The sequence below is a fragment of the Malus domestica genome, chromosome 01, assembly GCF_042453785.1.
Source record: "Malus domestica chromosome 01, GDT2T_hap1".
NCBI lineage: Eukaryota > Viridiplantae > Streptophyta > Magnoliopsida > Rosales > Rosaceae > Malus > Malus domestica.
This window is the reverse complement of record NC_091661.1, coordinates 16,167,128-16,189,567: the sequence shown is the minus strand read 5'-3', so window position 1 is coordinate 16,189,567 and position 22,440 is coordinate 16,167,128. Positions and strand designations below refer to the sequence as shown.

General features: G+C 37.2%; 3 protein-coding genes across 3 annotated transcripts; all 3 read right to left on the bottom strand.

Annotated features, from left to right (window-relative positions):
- Positions 1 to 341: 341 nt before the first annotated feature.
- Positions 342 to 6,444, bottom strand: LOC103417596 (cyclic nucleotide-gated ion channel 1-like). Its single transcript, XM_029105895.2, has 8 exons — positions 6,144 to 6,444; positions 4,206 to 4,257; positions 3,410 to 3,890; positions 3,143 to 3,340; positions 2,200 to 2,483; positions 1,989 to 2,100; positions 1,621 to 1,863; positions 342 to 761 (listed from the first exon to the last, which is right to left on the bottom strand). Exons 1-8 carry the CDS (start codon positions 6,442 to 6,444, stop codon positions 342 to 344), a joined length of 2,091 nt encoding a protein of 696 aa, XP_028961728.2.
- Positions 6,445 to 8,779: 2,335 nt separating this feature from the next.
- On the bottom strand, positions 8,780 to 10,971 carry LOC103400131 (LIM domain-containing protein PLIM2b). Its single transcript, XM_008338837.3, has 5 exons — positions 10,648 to 10,971; positions 10,191 to 10,284; positions 10,021 to 10,052; positions 9,713 to 9,802; positions 8,780 to 9,295 (listed from the first exon to the last, which is right to left on the bottom strand). The coding sequence occupies exons 1-5, from the start codon at positions 10,780 to 10,782 to the stop codon at positions 8,987 to 8,989; spliced, it is 660 nt and encodes a 219-aa protein (XP_008337059.1). The 5' UTR covers positions 10,783 to 10,971; the 3' UTR covers positions 8,780 to 8,986.
- A 526-nt stretch (positions 10,972 to 11,497) lies between these two features.
- Positions 11,498 to 21,624, bottom strand: LOC103400221 (uncharacterized). Its single transcript, XM_029093251.2, has 15 exons — positions 21,522 to 21,624; positions 21,321 to 21,368; positions 20,862 to 20,924; positions 20,540 to 20,741; positions 20,333 to 20,407; positions 20,125 to 20,226; positions 19,902 to 19,942; positions 19,489 to 19,602; positions 18,578 to 18,692; positions 13,653 to 13,843; positions 13,453 to 13,569; positions 13,249 to 13,329; positions 12,860 to 13,095; positions 12,671 to 12,710; positions 11,498 to 12,354 (listed from the first exon to the last, which is right to left on the bottom strand). The coding sequence occupies exons 3-15, from the start codon at positions 20,913 to 20,915 to the stop codon at positions 11,737 to 11,739; spliced, it is 1,986 nt and encodes a 661-aa protein (XP_028949084.1). The 5' UTR covers positions 20,916 to 20,924; positions 21,321 to 21,368; positions 21,522 to 21,624; the 3' UTR covers positions 11,498 to 11,736.
- Positions 21,625 to 22,440: the final 816 nt, after the last annotated feature.

Sequence of the window (22,440 nt, the reverse complement as noted above, 5' to 3'; positions counted from 1 at the left end):
TTTCTATTCAAAAGAGTTTGCAACTAGCATTATTGTCTAGTGATGATATTTCTCTTGAATGGAAGGTCTTGCATTTTAACCCTCTTAAATTATGAGTTCGATGCCAAATTTATTATAGTTGACCTATTGTGTGCTTAGCCCAAACTTCTAGCGTAAAATATCATTGCATTGAGAACAACAAAAAGGAATTTGCAAACAAAGTACAATAGTTCATTTTACAAACATAAAAAATTAAAACTGAATTAGAAATTGTAATGAAAAGGACTTTATTGCTTGTCACACACTTCTTCAACTTTGCCACTTTTGTTGCACAATGGGAAGAGACCAACGCTCCTATATATCTACACCAGCACTAGAGTAGTGGTCTTACTAGGGTTCCAGAAATCTCCACATTTGGAAACTACAGTTTTCAAGTCCATAGCACTGAGAGCAAAGCCTTGTACCTTTGTGTGACATTTCACATTTTCCTTCGAGAACGGAAGATTTGTAAAGGAGCGGCTGCCACTGTGGGATGTTGTCCAACTCAGAAGTTCTTCGTCTCCATAAACATCACCTTTCTTAAGGAATTGGTTCATCATTCCAGTCTGCTGACTTCCATCAGTGGTCGAGTAAACCCACACAATGCCTTCTGTAACGAAGAGAATGCTATCAAATGGTTCTCCCGTTCGACGAACGATGGTGTTCTGAGGGTACACCACTGGCTTGAGATAGTCACATATCATTTCCCGCACTTTCTCATCCATATTTCGTAGCCTTGGTAACTACACATGCAGTAACGCTTACAGTATTAATTAATTGATCAAGATATAAATATATTTTGACAAAAAAAAAAGATACTATATTTATAGCAAGTGCATTAAGGGAAGCTATTCCCATTTTTTTTTAATTGGGAATTAGTTGTGGGACCCACACTAAATCGAATTTCAACAATCTAGACTATCTATTAAAAATAAGGGATGTGATATCCACACACCCCATTTTACTTTTCACACACATTTTTAATTTTCGACCGTCAGATCGGACGAATTAAAGAAGATAAATAGATTAAAATTATCAAATGGTATGTAAGAAGTAAAATGGGATGCGTGGATAGCACATCCCAAAAACAATACATGAACTAAGAAGACAATGCTTGTGGTGCCAAGGGACAATCGCTTCAATCAGAGGTGGTCCAGAAGCAAGGCTAAAAAGGTTTGCGTCTTGGGCCTCACTCTATATTAGGCCTCATATTTTCTTCATACTCTTATTATTTATCTTAAAATTTTCATCATTTATCTTATTCTAGATTAGAAAGAAGAAGAAAAAAATCTTTTATTCTCATAAATTTATTCTGATGTACCTTAAATTCTTATATTGTTGTGAAAAGAATCATATTAAGGTGCTAAATTAAGGCGGCCTCGTGTCATTTTCGTCTTAGGCCTCATTTGCATTGGAACGGTTTGTGCTCGAATAATCCATTTATACGAAAATTCATTTTTCTTGATTAGACGCTGCCTTCTTCTTTTAATTTTATTTGGTTTGATGTCCCTCTTAAGAAAGACTCCCTGCGTATATGTGTGTGTGTGTGTGTGTGAAGGGAGAAAGAGGAGAGACGAGTTTGAGTTTTGTCGAGGAACATACTTTAATCATTGGCTTGAAAAGAGAACGCTTTAGCTCTAGTCTGGTACTCCATGGAAGAAGAGAGAACAGATTATCGACATCTGCATCCTTGTCTAGTTCAATTGCTTGTTTTATGTTTTTTACGACTTCTTTCTCCAAATCTGGACGGAGATTGTTTTCGGAGAGCCACGCTCTTAGACCTTCCATTATGATCTTCCGCTTCGGTTCTTGCACTTTCTTTTCCTCCTCCCACAGCAGACAATTCTATTTCACAAAAAAAAAAAAGAAAAAAAAGGTTCAGTTACATCCAACCCTATTACATAACCCTAACCCTAACTAGGCATCCTTCAGTGGGGAAAATAATGAACATAGGGATATAGATAACCAACCTGCACGTTTCCAATAAGATAAGAAAATAATAGCAACCCAATAGCGGAAATAAGAATTGCAAAGAGGTTCTCCCACACGTAGGAACTTGTTGTCAGACTGGTGCCAAAATTACTGCAAAAGAAAAATAGAATATTAGGGTAACTGAAGATGTCGTACCATATTGAATACTTCGAAACACCATAAAATTCACAAATAAATTATAATCCAAACCTTAGATTTAGGATACCCCAGGACCAAGAGTAAAAGAGCTTTGTCAAAAAACTTATTCGTCCGGTATTTCCAGACTCAATTCCTTTAGAAAATATTCCAAAGTCAAATACTGTAGAATTTAGTGGATTTGTGGGACAGAATTCAGTAAGCAATGTTGTGACATTCATTGAAATATTGTCATCGCAATAGAAACTGGCTTTACATCCTGCAGTGTTTCTGCATGCCTGGTGCCAACACGCTGTTTCCCGTTCAATAGAGAAGAAGTACCTAAAGGCTCCAAGTACCTAAAAAAATCACCGACTATATGGTTAATCAATAAAAAGTGTAGCTACACTGAAAAGTAACAAAAACAGATCACCAAGAGAAAGAAAAGTAATCTATAGAGCTTTGAAAAACAATAATTAATTAGCTAAATTGATGTTGAACTCGCCAATTATATAAATAATATAAAAAAGTAATTATATAATATTGGGGTGATAAAAAAAAGTATTTTTATGCTATTTTATACAAAAAGTTAAAAATTTGAACTAAGCTATACACGATAAGTCATCCATAATACTTCATTATATCAAATCCGTAATTCATATGAGTCAAACTTAAAACTTCTCAATTATGAGTAGAGAAAAACACCACGTACCTAGTGTTAGACAAATATTTGAACTCTAGACCGAGCCAACCCATTCATAAAACTCATGTGACATCAAGCTTATAACATCCCATTCATAAAACTCATGTGACATCGAGATTGTTTGGCTATTTGGTAGGAAATGCTCTTATCGAGCAAATGCCGGGAATTATGGGGGTTCTGGTACTTTGATAGTAAATAAAGACCCCAAATTCCTAGTTCAACACTTTTCGATTAAAAATAATTAAAGCATTGATTAGTAACTATAGATAAAAAACAGTCAAAATAAAGAAGTGAGGAGAAATCGATGAAACTTACATGACTAGCAATGATGTACAGAAAAAAGTTGAAAGCACCTTTAATCCACACCGGAGTGTTTTTCCTAAATTTCGTAGCAGCTAGGTAAATTTCATAGAACCTTGGCAGATATTGGACGAGAAGAAAGAAATTCACAATCTTTATGTTATCCAAATATCTAGAGCCTCCCATTTTGAAATAAACAGCTCCTAGTAACACCTGCACAAGACAAATAATGAGTCAGATTTAATAACTTACAAAACTGACCACTTACTGATATATTCTTACTTGTGGGATTGGAAGAACAGCTAGAACGTCAATTATGATCGAGGTCCATGAGAACTCAAATGTTTTATCACGACGTTCAAATAAATCGAAAAACTTCGACTTCCAAGTACTTGAAGTAAGTGTTTGTTCGTTGGGATGAGACTGGTCTTCAGGTAATGCGGACTTAATAGCTTGACGAATTTGATATGTAATATGCACTATGTAAATGATATCTATGAGTGATCGGAAAAGAAGAGTTATGATCCTCAACTTTTTGTCCACTCCAAGGCACTTACTTTCGCCATCGATGATAGGAATGTACAAAAACAAGGGATCTATTGAGATTGCAACCATGCATGCAATTACAAATATCAAATTCTTCGGTGGAATATTTTCTTCATTTTTTTTCTCCTCCGTCTGATCTGAATCTTCTGCATCTGTCGACGTGGTAGCAGAATTTATGGTTGTCGGAAGATCTCCCGAGTAATAGCCTCGTCGAAAGCTGATATACAAAAAGGAAAAATCAAAGTCATTGGAGTTAGCCTAATAGTGAAGATGAGTAAGTAATGAGTACGAGTATGCTAAATTAAGAGTTCGAAACCCTTCAATGTAACAAAGAAAAAAACTTAATAATGCGTGTTGTAAGGCTTGAAATCCAATAATAAGAACCATTAATAGTAATACTAATTTTCAAATCAACATCATTTTAACATAAGTCCATGACAAACCAGAAAGAATACAAACATTCGTAGATGACCAAGCTTCACGAAGAGACCGCAAAAAAAAAATTAAAATTAAAATATTCAGAGAAACTAACCTCAGTTTAATGTTGCCATCTACCGGATCCTCATTACTAATTTTCATCATTTCTGTTACCCGTAATCAACAACCAGTAAAGAAACCAAAAAAGGAAAAAAAACAATCAACAAACTAGAACTCTTTAAGGCGGAATTAATTGGAGAATTTAGGTACACCAATATTTTAAATAGAATTGGGATTCATAGCCAGCTGCTAGAAACCAATGTGGAACAGAACGTTGCTCAGGTTCAATTTTATAGCTCACATTGCTCACATGTAATTAGGAATAAAAAACAACGACTTAGTAGAGTGGACAAATTACAACAACTTGTCCATAATTATAATTAGTCTTTTCTTAATGTTTTCTCCTTTCTTAAACGATTCTTGTCGATCATGGACTTGTCCATAATAATAAAAAGGACTTGCTCATAATAAAAATAAGACTTTTTTTTCGGTACGAGTCAACCATAGACTTGTCCATAATAACATTTTCCTAATATTTTGCTCATGCTTGAAAAACCCTACCAGTAGATTTTCTTCGTCCATCCATGGATTTCATCAAGGTGAACAAAATTCTCTTGTGATGGTTTGAATGGGTCATGCATAGATTTGAGTTCTCCACTTGTTTTTTAACTTCTCCTTAACCCCAACTCTACTCCCAATATCCTTTCTCCGAGATTTTCTGTTTCCTTTAAATTGCGATTCAGGTGTGATAGGTGATGAATAGGCACATTATCTGATAAAAATGGTGGCTGACAGATTTATTGGGGTGGGTTACTCTGATCTAGGTCCAAAAGTTTGAGTTAATTTTTTAATTAAACTTCTTGATTTATCTATTTTTATTCACATTTTTCATTTGAATATTTAAATAAGAAGATCTAAACACTTTATTAAAAATAGTTTAAAAAAATTTATATGTCACCATATGTGAATACCTACATCATAGGTTGAATAAATACATTCAACGTCTTTACCATCAGGCCACTTGCTGTGTTTACTCAAAATTAAATGGCCTAGTAGTAATGTGCACATTATATTTAGCACATATATAATTGAAAAACATGGTCATCCTTGCCTTATATATCTATTCTTTTTTCTTGGTATGTATGTTACACATGATTAATTATGGACATGTTGTGAGAGTACAGCTGGATGAATCGAACTTCGTAGCTTTCAATTGTAATATTAACAGTTTCTATAACGACTTAACTTTCGATTGCATGATACAAAGTCAATCAAACTCCATAGATATTAGATGTATAATGACTTAACTTTCGATTGAATGATACACCAAATTCTATATGGATCTATGCAGGGAAGGATTTATTGTATCCGGTACTGTTCTCATGACATTCTGATTCACTAATACAATGATATGTGTAAGTCATTCTTTCACATAACACTGCAATAAAAGATTGAAGTTAATAGTGACAATGAATCTGGTCCATATAGTTAGGCAATCTCCAACTGATGGCTGGCCAAATGGCTCGTTTTAGCCCTCTGGCCCTCCAAGATTCTCCAAGATATTAATATTTTAATGAACAGTACAGGGTCATATTTGCCTCCGTCTCCAATCGAGGGCCAGAGGGCCAGATGACTCGTTTTAGCCCTGTCACAAAAAACCGTCTCCAACCGAGGGCCATAGGGCCAAACATAATTTATTATTTAAATTTAAAAACTAAAACAACTTAAATTTAAAAACAACAACTCAAATTTAAAAATTACAACTTATATTTAAAAACTACAACTACAATTTAAAAACGACAAATTAAATTTAAAAACTACAAATTAAATTTGAAAACAACATTAACTTAAATTTAAAAACTACAATAACTTAAATTTAATATCTATAATCAACATCATCTTCATCATTCGCCATCGTAGGAGTATAGTCAGAGGTAAATAGCCGTCGTCGGCTCATAATTTCTTTCTTTTTTCCTATCAACATAGGCCTTACTCATTGGAGTGTAATTCGAAGTGTTCCTTTCCATATTCTTATCATCCATCTCTTCTTGTATTTGTTTAGTCTGTTCTTCATGCCTACATTTCCTTTCTTCCGCCTTAAGGGCATTTTGCTCCGCCAATAATCGCAATGAGGCCGCCACTTCATGTTGAGCGGCGTAATCATCATTTGCCTTGCCCTTTTCCTTCAACCTTCGCGCCTTGTTTCGTCCCATAGCCCTAGGTATGGAACCTTCACCCGAAGACAGATTTTCTACCCTTGCTTGTTGAATGGTTGGAGATCCATCTTCATTCATATCTACAGTTGAGGATGTAGTTCCGAACACTGGCGTAGGAGCTCTCTGTGGTGGATCTTCAAATAACACCCACCCTTTACAAATTTTCCAACAACTGTGAAACTGAAACGGTTTCAAGCTGCTCTCCATATACAATTCCTCCGCTTGGCATATCTAGAAAAAAAATTAAAGGAAATTAATTTATGAAATTAAATGTAATATAATTAAATATTTAAAATAAATTGTGAAAACACTTACTTCGTTGTAGTAATTAGCGCCGCTTTCATGTCTACTTGCGGTTGCAAACAATGCTTGATGCCATTTGTTCAAACTTGGTTGAAGATGTTTCTTCCATCTTGAAGAACAACTCTCCTGATTTCGAATATTCACTAGAGTGGTGCCTTCATAGAACTCTAAGTATTTTTTGGACACACAAGTCCAAACATCGTCATTTGTTTGACAATTCCCCCTCACACTATCTTCTGACACCCATCTATAAGCCTTGCAAAGAGCTTCATCTTCTTTTCGGGTCCAAGCCCTACCTTCATTTGAAAATTATTGAAAAAATTGGAGGATAGATTTTTGAAAGAGGAAGGAAAATATGAGAATTGAAATGGTGTAGGAATGGTGAAAATTTTGTGAGGAATGGTGAATGAATGGTTTAGGTATTTATAGGAAAAAAAATGGAATTTTTGAGAGTTAAAAAAAACAAAACAAAAAAGGCCCCAAAAACCTATTAAAAATTTTTTTTTAAAAAAAATTGAAACCAACGGTAACTAGCAACGGCTAGCTAACGTCAGCTAGCCGTTGGATTCAAAATTTTGAATAAGAAATCCTGTCGGTTATAACTGACAAGATTATGCGATTTCTGGCCAGCCCCGGGCTAGCCAGCCCTCCCGCCCTCTAGCCCTCTCCAATCCCGGGGCCCTCCCAGATTCCAGAGCCCTCTGACTGCACCCGTTGCACCTTTTCTTACTTACATGGGGATCAGCTTCCATTCTAGTTAATGGTTCTAACATTAGGGTGAGTTTGTGTTGCTTCTCTTCATGAAGTGTGTGATTCCCTTTTTCTTTCCTACAAAGAATTGCGGTTTCCTCATTATTGTTCACTCTTATTAGAAAACCTTTTAGCTAAAAGCAATTCTGAAACTTTGGCAAAACAGTGTAACAATAAAGAAAGTCGAACATATGAAATGAGAGAATTTATTTGGATATAGCTAGTTTTAACAAAATTCAATGAAGTTAAAGATAGCAACCATAATATACATCATCCATTTGTTAGATCAAAGGCAGTTGTGGTTAGGGAGCAAAGTGTTTAATCGCACGTGGCCTCAAAATATATGGGCCCCCAAATAAATTTCTATTTAATATAATATTATTACATCAAATTTTATGAAAGTTGACCTTGTGCTTCAAGAAAACTGTAAAGTGCATAAGACATATATAATGGGTTTTTGTTACTTTGAAAAATGTTGAATTCAATAGATAATGATAAATTTAAAGATTGTTGTAATCATCTTCAAAACTTTCTTAAGAAATGTGATTTTTTTTTATGTCGATAGGGATACATTATTTGTAGAGTTGAAGTTTTTACAAGAGCATTAAATGAAGATATTCATTGACATATTGGATTACTTGAGATGATTGTTGTTTCCAACTGCAAGCATTGCATACAAATTTTTGTTGATGTATATTTTACTGTTGCATCTGCGGAAAGAAGTTCCCAAAGTTAAGTTATTAAAATCATACTTGTGATCAACCATGTTGCAAGAAAGGTTAAATGAGCTTGCTTTGATATCGAATGAAAGTGGTTTTTTTTTAGACAAAGTTGATTTTGAGGTATTATTGATGATTTTGCAGCAAAAAATGCACGAAGAACTATCCTTAAGTTAAACTTCAATGCGGGACTTTTTGAAGAGTTTGCTCATTTGGTTTCCTAATATTGAACTGATTGCTGATTATTAAGTAATATGATTATTTTTGTAGCTTTCTTTACATTCTATGATATTTGGAAACTAATAATTAGCCTGATTTTTAAAGTTTGTTTCAGTTTTAGTTATTGTTTTTTAGCATCAATGCATTGTTCAAACTTTTTTTTAAGATTGTCAGAAGAAGGGCCCCATTATAAATTTCACGCGGGACCCTAAAATCGTTAGATAATTGTCACGTGGTATCATCAGTTGTAAAAGAGAATCTCTCACACTTTTGGCCTGGTCCAAAAACTAAGCAGAAAAGTGAATATAGGAGCACTTCTCTGAATCCCCAAATTCTTAACAATCGTGAACGGAATGAACATAATTTATTTGAATTGTTACAAATGTTAAGTTTCCCAAATTAATTTCTCAAGAAAATGGAAAAAAAAAAAAATTGGATACATTTAATATCCATGTGATTTTGTTTAAAATCAGGCAACCAAAATCAGCTTACACTCTGAAAGTAGTATGTGAACAAATTATACATATATTTGATCAAGATGAGGAGGGTTTTTCAGCCAAAAGAACAAAAATGAAGTTTTCAAGTTACTCTGAAAGGCAAAAGGAAGAGATGTGGCACAAAAAGCATTTTTAAGATTCCTCAGGTGGCTGGTCAGTCTGGTCCTTAGATTCTGATTCTGGTTCTGGTTGCGCCTCCTTGGAGGCGGCCTCGGCAGCGGCAGCTGCTTCCTCAGTTGCTTCAGCAGATGTGGCATTTTTCCTATTTGCAGCAGCCTGGAGGACATGGCTGTAGTTCCCTTTCTCCAGGAAGAGCTGAGAAAAATGATGCTTGCAGTAAAGGACTCCATCAAGAGCTGCATAGGATGAATGTGTAAGGGGACAGCCCCCATGAGCACACCTGAAGCATGACTTGTGGTAACTTTCTCCCTCCAATGTCACCTGTTTAAATTACAATATCACAAAACAATTACTTATTCGTCTCACATGTGTGTACAAACTGTCATTTCATGATTTCAATGAGTTACGTTTGCGTTTGTGTCAAACTCTGATTTATAGATAAAAATAAATGATTCCTCATATGTAAGGAGTCAAGTATCGTCGGTTGGTAATTACTATATCTATGCATCCAACATGTCATAAACATGGGAACCGCTTATATGCGTTTTTGGCAAATGTTGCATATTTCAATGGCTCATTGAAATCAAATGGGATAGAGCAGTGTGCTCCACCCTCTGCACCATAGATTGAATCCCCCTCCCCGTAGTTTGTATGAATTCAATGTAATAAAACTATCGTTTGTTAAGGAAATAAAAGGCTCATTGAAATCAAATTTATCTCCTTAATTATACTACTTACCTTCTCCAGTGGATAGACTGTCTTTGAGCAAGTTGCACACTTGTCTTGGGTTCCACAGAACATGGAAGAGAGCTTGCTGGGGGCCCTATTCTGTAGAACATCATACAGTTCATATGTTATGCTACTGCAATTTTAAGAGCAAATTATATGATACAAATTTATATAGAGTTTGATCACTTGGTCCCTGACTCCCCATTGATCAAGAAAATCCGTAGGCATCAATCATTCCATCAAAATCCAATGGTTAGCGTATCCGAAATGTAAAATCAGAACTTAAACCAAGTTTGAATGTGACAATGTATACATACCAGTTGTTCGCCCTGCTTCTCGGCCGATTTTGCTGCAAAAAAAATTCATCAGAAAACAACATACTGTTAGCAAACAGAGGGAAAACAAAAGAAGTAGTTGTTTAATGCTGCAGATTATTTATAAAAAAAAATAGAATAATTAAAGATATGAAGGGAAAAAAAAAACTCACCGAAATTCTTGCCGAAATTCCCAGATTCCTTGAAAAGCTGCTCGAAATGAGGTTTGCAGTAGAGGACTCCATCCATGGAGGAATAGGTGCTCATCTGTCAAAATTATATACATAATTCTTGATCCTTTTCATATTTGGAAATATTTAACCAAGATTTATGATCTTTCAAATAAATGAAGGCTTAATTATAGTTACCAAATTAACTTTGCAAATGTTCATGACTCTTAGGTATTGAAAGTTATGTTAAGTCCATCTTTCTTTGTTAGGTCTAACTTCTGAGTCATAACATGTTATGCTCAACTTAAAACAACGCATGCATGAGCCATTTTCAACCATTGATGTGAGTTTTACAAATCAATCAATTGTTGAGAATCGTCCCCAAAACCGAACAAAGCTTGCACACATCTGTTGCAAACCTAAACAAAGTTAAAACGTGAAAAGCGAGAGATGTATATACCGAGAGAAATCCTTTGCAGTGGCTGCATTTGAAGCAGGATTTATGATAAGGTACGCCTTCAAGGGACAACATTTCAGTTACATAAACAGTCTTATCACAGGCGCTGCATTTATCCAGAGTTCCTGTAAACGCCATTGCCTTCCTTATTCAAACAGATCGAAAAAAAACCCAAAAAAGTATGCAGTCTTTGTCTTCAACTCAGGTGCCTGAGAAATCCGAGACAAGTTCAACAAGGGGAAGCACCGTGCTTGCTACCGGTACCTCAGACAAATCTGAAAAGGGACTGAGCAAAGTCTCTGATTTGTCTGAACAAAACCTAATTTATATCAGATTATAATGGATTTCGTAACGCTGCTAAATGGAGGACAAGTGAAGGGAGTAATTTATTACCCTAATTGTGGAAGTGATCCGACTGGATTGGAGTAAAACAAGGTTGGTGATCTGACCTTTTCGATGACAAAATGATGGCCAAATGTTTAGCTACTTGGTTGTTGGTAGTTAAGTTGGTTAAAGATAGTATGTTTCTTTGTTGTCCAATGAAGAAAATTGCAAATTTGTAAGGGCCAACCATCTGATTAGCAATGCCAAAAGATAGTGTTCAAGCAATTAGGTGGCCCTGGCCATAAGATAAATAAAAGTGAGTGAACGATAATTTTAGCTGGAAATATGGGTTATTTTAAAAAATCCCACTTGCTATTGTGATTATATTCCCAAAATGTAGTCATTACATATTAGTAAATGTTGAGAGAGACGAACCAACGACCCATTACTAATCATTGTCCTTGATTTGTATATCGCCACCTTCTAGCACATCAGGTGTGAGATTTCATTATAAAAAGTCTCAGTGCAATTTGGTAATAAGACCATTATACATTGTATTTTATTTTGTCAATTTTTCGATGCGGAACTTTTTCCATTCTTCAGCAGCACATATATTGCTGGAAGTTGGAATACATGACTCTTTTTTTCTTTATCTGAATGAAAACATAACTTACAAATCATCAAAACCAAGAATTCTGGGAATCAAAATGTTTCACGTTCAACTCTAGAATACAAGAATTACATCATAACTCACACCATTAGAGGAAATCATGCTATAAGAGTATTGGAACGACCCAACCATGGAGGCAACACAACTTGCTGGCACAGTATGAGATCTGAGGTGGTCTTTCCGTGTCGGTCAATCCTTCTAGAGCAGTTAACACCACCGTCAAGAATGTCCCGAACCACAACATTTAGTGATCGGATTCCCCTAACTTCATAAATTTCCACCCTTACATTTTCATGGATCCATTTGTCTCTTTCGTTGATAGCATCCATGTCTGGGAATGAAGACGAGTTTAGAAGGGCTGAGACCACTTTCTTTACCCACTGGGGTGTTACGATCGACTTTAATCTCATTATATCTGGAGGAAAATGAGGGATGATGGAAAAATTCAAGTCATTTCCTTTGTCTCCAGCCCGGACATGTGCTACATCATAGAGTGGAATCTTCCGACCAGATGGAGCAGGAGATTTTGCACTTCCAGAAAATCGGTTATCCAAATTTGTAGAAGAATTGACTTCATTAGAATGTGTCAATGGCAATGCAGACTCATACAGAGGACAGATATTTGTGCCACCTTCAACTCGGATTCCTGAATTACTTGAATCTATCACTTTGGTGTGCTTTACTGCAGTCCGCCAGAGTACGTGTTCCCGCTTGACCTGAAAGATCAGACAAATTATTTTTTTTTCTTCAGAATTTCTTCACTTCCGCCACATATTGTCATGAGCGTAACAAAAATCTATCACCAATTTGATTGAAAACCTGACCTTATCAGTCAAAACTATTACAAGTTTGGTTAACTTCAAGGGGTGCAATAAGAAAAAATGATCAGCAAGAAAAAAAGGGGAAGGGGTTCAAAAACTAATAATGACAATACGCTACTTATGGTCAAAGTTTCAAGTTCATCGAATAGGTTGTTGAGAGAAAATCAAAAGGGTTAATAATTGCGGAGGTGAGGAGAGAGCAAGGGAATACCAAATATTTTTCAAGGATTATCTCTTTCTTGTGTCCGGTGCTGCATTGATTAAACACAGTCTAGTCATGTAACAGATAATTTAAAAGGCTGCCAAGCCAAAAAAATGAGAAAGGCGAAGTTCAACTTTCTTAAGCGACAAAATGCTAATTTGGGAGGAAAAATTATGCAAAGCCTGATGCAAAATTTACCTGATACCACCACCGCCAGCTGGTCCATTTGTATACAAAGCAGTAAACTCTCTAATAAATTGGACTGCATGTTCCTTTAGCTTGAATAACCCATCCATACGTAACCTGATGTCGCTAACCATCCGAGATGAAGCATTGTCACTAAGACTGGTTGCCTTCAGGCTATCAAGCCCAATTATATATGAAATTACATGGCTGCTAACACCAGGAATTACTTCTTCAATCCATGATCTAACCTAGTTGATAGGGAAACAGGAAATAGCTAAACTGGTTGGAGGTTTCAAATAAAGCGGAATCAATATGAAGGATGCCATTCGAAAAAGTCAAAACTAACTAAATTTTCACATATTCACAGAGTCACACAGTTCAAAGGTTTTGAGTTTATCTACCAGAAACTCTGCAGCCTTGGCACGTTTAACGCATTCATATCCGCCATACGATATTTCTCCCCATCCTTTCCAACCGAAGTCCTGAAAACTAGAAAGTTGAGTATTTGCCAATAACAGTATTAAAGTGCTTACATGCAGAGAAAACTGAACCTTTCAGTTTTTATGCATTTGTTCAAACTTATTCATAAACCACCAGAATCTTACTTTCGGAACCAACCGCAGGAGTTTATCAGGCACTGATACTGCAGATGGTTTTGCTCCAGCACAGATAACCTTACAACTTGATAACGGGTAAAATGAAACATCCTGAATATCAATTATCTGCACTATAGAACATTATTTTTAGTTTCTTATTTTTCCCCTGTGCTCCATAACAAATGCTTGAATACACTCATACAACTTACCACGTCAGGAGTAACATAAGCACCTGGATCCCCAACCTCATAAAGAAGTTGTTGAGCACAAGTACTTATATTTAAAATTCCACCACTACCCTCTGCCTTCGCCACACATACTTTTCCATCAGAGCTAATTTCAGCATAAGGAAGTGATAAATCCAGGAGCTGAGATAAAGACATATCTCGAGATTTGTCTCCTACAGAAAGAAAATGCTTACATGAAGAAATCACATGAACAACAACAACAACAACAAAGCCTTTTCCCACTAAGTGGGGTCGGCTATATGAATCCTAGAACGCCATTGCGCTCGGTTTTGTGTCATGTCTTCCGTTAGATCCAAGTACTCTAAGTCTTTTCTTAGGGTCTCTTCCAAAGTTTTCCTAGGTCTTCCTCTACCCCTTCGGCCCCGAACCTCTGTACCGTAGTCACATCTTCGAACCGGAGCGTCAGTAGGCCTTCTTTGCACATGTCCAAACCACCGTAACCGATTTTCTCTCATCTTTCCTTCAACTTCGGCTACTCCTACTTTACCTCGGATATCCTCATTCACAATCTTCTCCTTTCTCGTGTGCCCACACATCCCACGAATCATCCCACAAAGCATCCTTATCTCCGCTACACCCATTTTGTGTACGTGTTGATGCTTCACCGCCCAACATTCTGTGCCATACAACATCGCTGGCCTTATTGCCGTCCTATAAAATTTTCCCTTGAGCTTCAGTGACCTACGACGATCACACAACACGCCGGATGCACTCTTACACTTCATCCATCCAGCTTGTATTCTATGGTTGAGATCTCCATCTAATTCTCCGTTCTCTTGCAAGATAGATCCTAGGTAGCGAAAACGGTCGCTTTTTGTGATCGTCGCTAGATTGCTCCGGTCATTAGTGTGGATAAGTATATAAATGGATAGAGATAGGAAAGCAAACACCAGATGTATGTGGTTCACCCATATTGGCTACGTCCACGAAATAGAGGAGTTCTCATTAATTGTGAAGGGTTTACACAAGTACATAGGTTCAAGCTCTCTTTTAGTGAGTACAAGTGAATGATTTAGTACAAATGACATTAGGAAATATTGTGGGAGAATGATCTCGTAATCACAAAACTTCTAAGTTCCGGAGTGTGGTATCGTCTTGACTTGCCTTATCTGTCTCGTAGGTAGATGTGGCATCTTCTCTGGAAGTACTCTTCCTCCATCCAGGGGTGGTATCTTTAACTGGTGGAGATGCACAAGGTAATGTATCAATTTCACTTGAAGCTTACTTGTAGTTTCGGGCTTGGTCAAGCGCGATACAAACCATGTAGTAGGAGTCCTCCAAGTCGCCGAGCTAGGGGATCTGCTGAAAGAGGTGACAGACAAGGTAAGCAATCAGAGCTCCAAGCAATCAGTCCCAGATCAGAACTTTGATTTCGAGTTCCGGCTGATTGTTCACATTCTCCCTATCTTGCAGGCAGCATGAAGGATAAAGAGAAGAAAAATGAGAAGAGATGATATGGGATTAGGGCTGGAAAAAAATCCCAAAAATCCCAAACCAAACCGAAAAATTCCCGAAACCAAACCGAAAAAATCCCAAACCGAAATTCCCGAAAATTTCGGTACCCAATACCGAACCGATACCGAAATTTTGGTATGGGAATCGGTCTCAAGTTTTTGGGATTTCGGTATTCCCAAACCGAACCGAAAAAAATATATATATATTATTAAATTTTTAAATATATATTTAGATCGACAGAGTCCATAGAAAATGAAGGCTTCAATAGTTGCACATATTTCTGTATGAATGATTTAAATCGACAGAGTCTTGCAATTGTAGCATCTACATTTGAATCCAGATTGGCAGTCTTGCAATTGTAGCATCTGCATTTAAATTGACATAGTCTTGCAATTGGCACATATTGCAACGGGCTTCTTAACAGATTGCAGCCCAAAAGTGTTAAAATGTTCAATTTTAGTCCAAAAACATAATATTTTAGTCCAAAAGCCCAAAAGCCTAAAAGCCGAAAATCATTTTGGGATTCCCGATTTGTCCTGAAATCCCGAAACTATTTTGAGATTCCCGAAAATTGGGATTCCCGAAAATTTGGTTTGGGATCGGTAATGAAATTGGGATTCCCGAAATTTTTGGTTTGGGAATCGGGACAAGGGTTTCGGTATGGGATCCCATACCGAACCACCCCTATATGGGATACTTTTGCTTTTGAAGAAGTAACTTTCCACAGGCTTATTCTTGAACTGGGCTGGAGGGTTTTCTGGTTTCCTCCAGAGTATAAGGCCGACTGAAGAATTTGAGGGTCAAAACAAGTCCATCAAATCTATAGTACGTTCGACCCTGCTGATATGGGATACTTTTGCTTTTGACAGAGTAGTGGATGTATCGGCACGTGTGCTGTTACGCTTGTCTCCACATGCTTCCTTGTATCCTTCTCACTTACCCTATATGTTCCTCAGGCAGATGCGGTATCTTCCCTGGAAGCATAAGATGTTGAAGATGAGTTCTCGAGAGCAATGCCAGGTAAGTAATCAAGTAAGGGGTTCCAGGCAGTCAGTTCCTGACTGGAAGCTTGATTCCAAGTGCTGACTGATTGCTCTCTTTCTCCTTGTCTTGTAGGTAAGAACAAGGCCAAAGGAAAAGACAGGGAAAAAACATGATATGGGATACTCTTGCTTTTAACCCTGATGATATGAGATATTCTTGCTTTAGTATAGCTTGTTTGCAGATGTATTATCGGGGGGAAAGAAAGCTGAATATTTCGAAAGGCTTCTTTGGGAGTGCCCTCTCAGATATGAGGAAGGGTTGAGCATTTTTGCAGGTCTGCCTGTCTGTTGAGGATGGAGGTCAACATATATAGGAGTCTCCCTAACAACAAGTAGTAATGCTATTCATTTACCCTGCTTGGTCATAACACGATAGTGGGAGCTGCCAGCTTCACATGTTTTAACTTTGTCAGAGCACTTTGAAAAAGTGGTCTATGGTATCTAGAAAGCTGATGTTGCGTGTAAAGATTACAGACAAGCTTTATCCAAGGAGATCCGGCTCTTGAAATTGGGAAAGTGGTGCCTCTTCGGTTTTCAAACAAGCAATCCAGTCGGAGATCTGGCTCTCGAGATTCGGAGAACGATGCCTTTTCGATTTTTGAGAAAGCCATCCTGCTAGGGGTCTGGCTCTCGAGATTCGGAGAGCGGTGTCTCTTCGATTTTTGAGAAATTAATCATGTTGGGAGTCTGGCTCTCGAGATTTGGAGGGCGGTGCCTCTTCGATTTTGGAGCAAGCAATCTTGTTGGGAGTGTTTTCTCGAATGTGAGAAAAGGTTGGGCATGTTTGCTAGTCTATCTTGCCACGAAGCACAGAGGTTGACACACAGGGACTTTCCAATTATCCAGCAGTGGTACTGTTCCTTTACCCTTGTGGGTAATAATATGGTAGCTAGACCTTCAAAATTTATGTGCCTAAACTTTGTTAGTGCTGTTTCTTTGCTATTTTTTTACCCTTCTTGGTCAGAGCGGTGTAGTGGGAGCTGCAAGCTTCACGTGTCTCAAGTTTGTCAGAGAACTTTGGCAAAGTTATCTGTGGTACCCATGAGCTAATGTTGCGTGTGGGAAGTGGGTGATTGAACAGTAAGATTCATGTGCTTTCTACTTCACCAGAAATCTTCGACATAATGCCTATAATTTCCGCAAAGCTGACAGGTGCTGACAAGGCTGGAAAAGTAGGTGCCTCTTCGATTTCTGAGATCGGCCCTCGTGGTCTCTGAGCAGCCTAGCTTTTGAGAAAGCAAGCGCCTCTTCGATTTCTGAGATCGGCCTTCGTGGTCTTTGAGCAGCCCAACTTTTGAGAAAGCAAACGTCTCGTGGTCTCTGAGCAGCCCAGCTTTTGAGAAAGCAAACGCCTCTTCGATTTCTGAAGCTTCGTCGAGTGCAGATTTTTATAGAGGCTGGCATTAAGTTCCAAAGCACACTTGAATCTCCACCAGTAGAAGCTCCATTCTTGCACTTCTAAGATCTTGATTTGTCCGACCTCTTCTCTCTTCAACACCTTTGAAAATGTCTGGCCCCTCCGACCGTCGTTTTGACTTGAACCTTGTTGAAGAGGCAGCCACGCCTTCTCCAGACAACATATGGCGCCCATCCTTCGTCTCCCCTACTGGTCCTCTTACTGTTGGGGATTCCGTGATGAAGAATGATATGACCGCTGCGGTAGTGGCCAGGAACCTTCTCACTCCCAAAGATAACAGACTACTTTCCAAACGGTCTGATGAGTTGGCTGTTAAGGATTCTCTGGCTCTCAGTGTTCAGTGTGCAGGTTCTGTGTCTAACATGGCCCAACGCCTATTTGCTCGAACCCGCCAAGTTGAATCATTGGCGGCTGAAGTGATGAGTCTCAAACAGGAGATTAGAGGGCTCAAGCATGAGAATAAACAGTTGCACCGGCTCGCACATGACTATGCTACAAACATGAAGAGGAAGCTTGACCAGATGAAGGAATCTGATGGTCAGGTTTTACTTGATCATCAGAGATTTGTGGGTTTGTTCCAAAGGCATTTATTGCCTTCGTCTTCTGGGGCTGTACCGCGTAATGAAGCTCCAAATGATCAACCTCTGCTGCCTCCTCCTTCTAGGGTTCTGTCCAGTACTGGGGCTCCAAATGATCCCCCTCCAGTGCCTGCTCTTTCTAGGGCTCTACCGACTGCTGAGACTTCTCCTAAGCAACCTTTGTGAAGGCTCCCTCTTGTTTGTTTATTTTGACTCATGTATATGTACATATTTGTGACTTATCGGGGATATCAATAAATAGCTTTCCTTCATTTCAACGTATTGTGTTGAATACACCAAAGCCTTCTTCGCTAAGTTCTCTGAATTTTCTTTTGTTGAAGCTTGTATGTTGAAGCTTTGCTACGGTGGAGTTTAACGAAAATAAAAAATCACCTGGATGCATGAAGTAGCCTCCTGTTAGTTGACAGCCACACTCTAGAAGATGGCCTGCCAGAGACCCCTGTGCTAGCTGCTCCAGATTGTCCCAGTCCCAACCAAGTTCGTAGATCTAATCAATACCCCAGTAATATCATTCAGCATTCCTTCTAAAAGGAAATAAGTACAGAAATAGTAACCAAGCAAGAGGACTAAATATTTTATAGAATCGTTAGTATTAAAATATAATTTCAGATAAAGATAGAATTACTCCAAGCAATTAGGCCAACAGTACAAATAATCAGTGTTTCTTTGAGCATATACTTCATTAGCTCGCATAATTTTACCACAGAAAGAAACATTTGATTTTGTTCGATCACTGCAGTCCATTTTGATAAAACTTTAAGGACTCATCTTTTCCTAAAAATACTTCAACAATATTTCATCTTTTATAACATATGACCATAAAGGACCGATAGACGATATGACCTTTATATCAATCAACAGATAATATGACCTTTTGTAGTTCATTACTGCAGGACCAAATGTAAACTATACGTCTTATGGTTGAAAAGATTTAAGTAACCATCGCAATAAGTATCAAAGGCTTCATTTACTTGAATTAATGACCAAGACTACTTTTCCTCTGAGAAAACTAATTAAGGATTTAGCATACAGAATTTGAGCAATAAAGCAAGCTTGAGAAAAGGTATAGAGGTACACATTTTACTAAACAAGGTACATTTTTTTTCTTTCTTTCATTTTTTTCAGAATAAACTCCACCACTAAGTGTCATGTGGTGGTAACTGGTAAGTGCACTCATTCCGCCCGCTCAATGCTTGGCTTTGAGTTGCACACCCCTCACACAAGGCTATGATATTTTTCCTAGAAACAATAAAAGATATATCCTAAGCGGTCAAATTTCTTACCATAGGTGCTAAAAATAAGGCAGCGTCTGCAACCCGCGAAGTAATTATTACATTTGGTTGATACTTTTCCAAACATTCGACAATTGGAGCTGCTCCCAGATATGTGCTAATACCCTTCAGGAATTAGAACAAAATATGAGGTCTACTGTTTACAAGTACAATATAAAAGGAAAAGAGAACAGGAATCAATCTCTATTAGTCAAACCCACTCTTCGTATGATTCACAAGAAACATAATATTAACACTAGTTTGCATACTCCACATGATTTCTGGAGTAAAATGCTCATGGAAAGAAAGGATTCCCACAATTGTGTTACTAACATGTGACGGCATCACAAAACAAAAAACAAAAAACATTGCATATACACAAATCATGAATGAACAAAAGTTATGCAAGAGTACAAGGTTCTTACACCTTCCATGATATATGACTTCTCATGAGAGGATCCTGAACCTACATAGACAATCGAAACATGTGTATTGTAAGAAATGGATTGTCTTTATACAAAACGGGAAAAAGTGTAACAATTCAATCCTGTAATAAGCCTCTGTTGAAATAAGGACTGTGTCATACTTGGTCTGTAGGAAACCGCATATCGTTATATATTTGATTTAGAACAGTTCACTACTGATTACCTGTGTTTGTAATAGAAACCTCATGAGCCACAGCAACAGAAATGTTCAGCCCCAAGCTGCCGGCGATCTCTATAACCTTCTCTTGTGCGCCATGTGGATCCACTTGCCACAAAAACAAAGGAAAATATTCAGACAAATAAAAAGCTCCACTTAGCAGAAATTTGTAGTCAAGAGAAAAAGTTAGAATTTTGCAGACTGCATTTCTCACTTGCACCCATGTTGGTGATTATGCAGGTTCCTCTCTCAACAGCCAAAGGTAGAAGCAACCGCATCCAATCAGAAACTGCAGAGTCATTGAAATGTACCAGAGGATGACCAACAGAAGCAAGTGGCAAATGTTAACCAAAATAATTAACATAAACCTAATTAATAAATGAAGAAGATCATAAGGCATCTATGAATAACAGATACATACTCCTAGAGTCGTAACCATCGCCACCCGACACCATAACTTGATACCGCTCAGCAAGAGTACGTTCTGCTAGACATTCAAGCACGATATAGTTCAGCTCTTTGACCCTTTGTAGCAATTTAAGAGCTGCCAAAGGCCTGTCACCTCCAAACCCAGCCCCACAGCCAATGTAAACCTTGTCTCTTCTTTTCTGAGGATTATCTCTCTACAATTCAAACTCAACATAATCAACTCTCCTAGTTTTAATTTAATTAGCGAAAGATTTTGAATATGAGAATATTTAAGGCAAACAAAATTGAAAAAAAATTAAAGAAATAAAACTAACCAGCTTGATCGCACAATTATGAATCTCATCTCCTCCCCGACCTTCCATTGTCATCTGCAAATACTGGAATAGAATCATCGGAAACAGTTAGTATTGATGCTATGGTGTTATTGCATACTCTAGTGATTTTCAATTTAGCGTGCTGTATTACCAAAGAATCAAATAAAGCAAAAATTCCTAAAGTGTGACACCCCAACAATCAAATAAGCATGATAAAGACCATAACTTTAACACACTAATCCGAAAATTACCAGAGAAAAACACCATCGAACCAGTCATGCTCCAAATTCACTCATTAAAACTTTACAAAAACATTTCACCAGAATCACCAAAAAGTAAAACCCAGATGTTTACAGAATCAAGTTATCAAATTTAATCACAACTCCAAGAATATGAGACATATTAAACAAAACCCGTTAGTTATATCTTCCAAGTGATCAAATTATGCAACAGGGTTACCTTCAGTTTCAGGTTTCCAGCTCAAGAAATGAACTGGGTTCAGTGTGCCTAAATTGACAAGACAAAAATTGATTCAGAAACAATAAACTCAGATAAGTAAAGCTCATAAAAAGAACAGAATTTAATCCAATCAGTTAACTATTTGATGCAATAAAACATGAAGTCAAATTTTGTTCTTGCAAAAGAGAAAGATGGTCTCACCTGCAAAGCTTGAAGAAGGGAGGTGCAGCAAAACTTATGCAAATGAAATGATTCGGTTTGCGTGTAAAGTGGGAATGGGAAGTATTTATATTTGATATTTGGCCTTGCTTGCTCTCTAGTTTTAACACATTCTAGTTTTGTTATATTCCTAGGGTCCCACACTCCATTGGGTCCCACAGTCCATTACAGAAGTCCAAATTGATACTCTTAATCCCAATCTTATATACTTTGTTTCTAGCTGTAGAAAAAAAAGGAAAAAAGGGGGGATTTGAACCCCTCCCATTTTACTCCTCCAATACCTTAACCACTATATATTACTTATGTTTTAGTGATAATATGCTAAAATATTTATATTTATATGAGTGGCATGTTAACAATTACATGCAAAACTATTTTGGGGATTTATCATTTGATGAATACTCTTCACAATAAACTTACTCTACACATAGAGATGATGAAGATAGTGAAAATTTTGAACCTCATAGGAACTTTATGTTGTACTAAATCACTCATGTATCTTACCATGCAATGTATAAAGTGTAAAATATTGTAATAAATCATTATATATAAATGATTATGGTGTGTTTAATTTTTTTTCATTAATTACTATATATTTTCTACACTTACAGTGTTTGCCAGCTCACTGTATAATCAACTTAAATCAGTTAAATTCATCATATAATGCATTTCCTTCTAATTGTTTTTTATAAACTAATAGATAATTGACTAAATAAACATTCTCCAAAGTTTCAATAAAAATTTCCAAGTTTTTCTTACAATTTCCGTGGTTTTTATTCAATTTTTATCGATATCGATAATATTCCAATATTTCCATCGAAATTTCCATGTTTTTGGACTACCGATATTTCCGATATCATCGATATTTTATACCATGGTGTCAAGGATCCTCTTGCGCTGG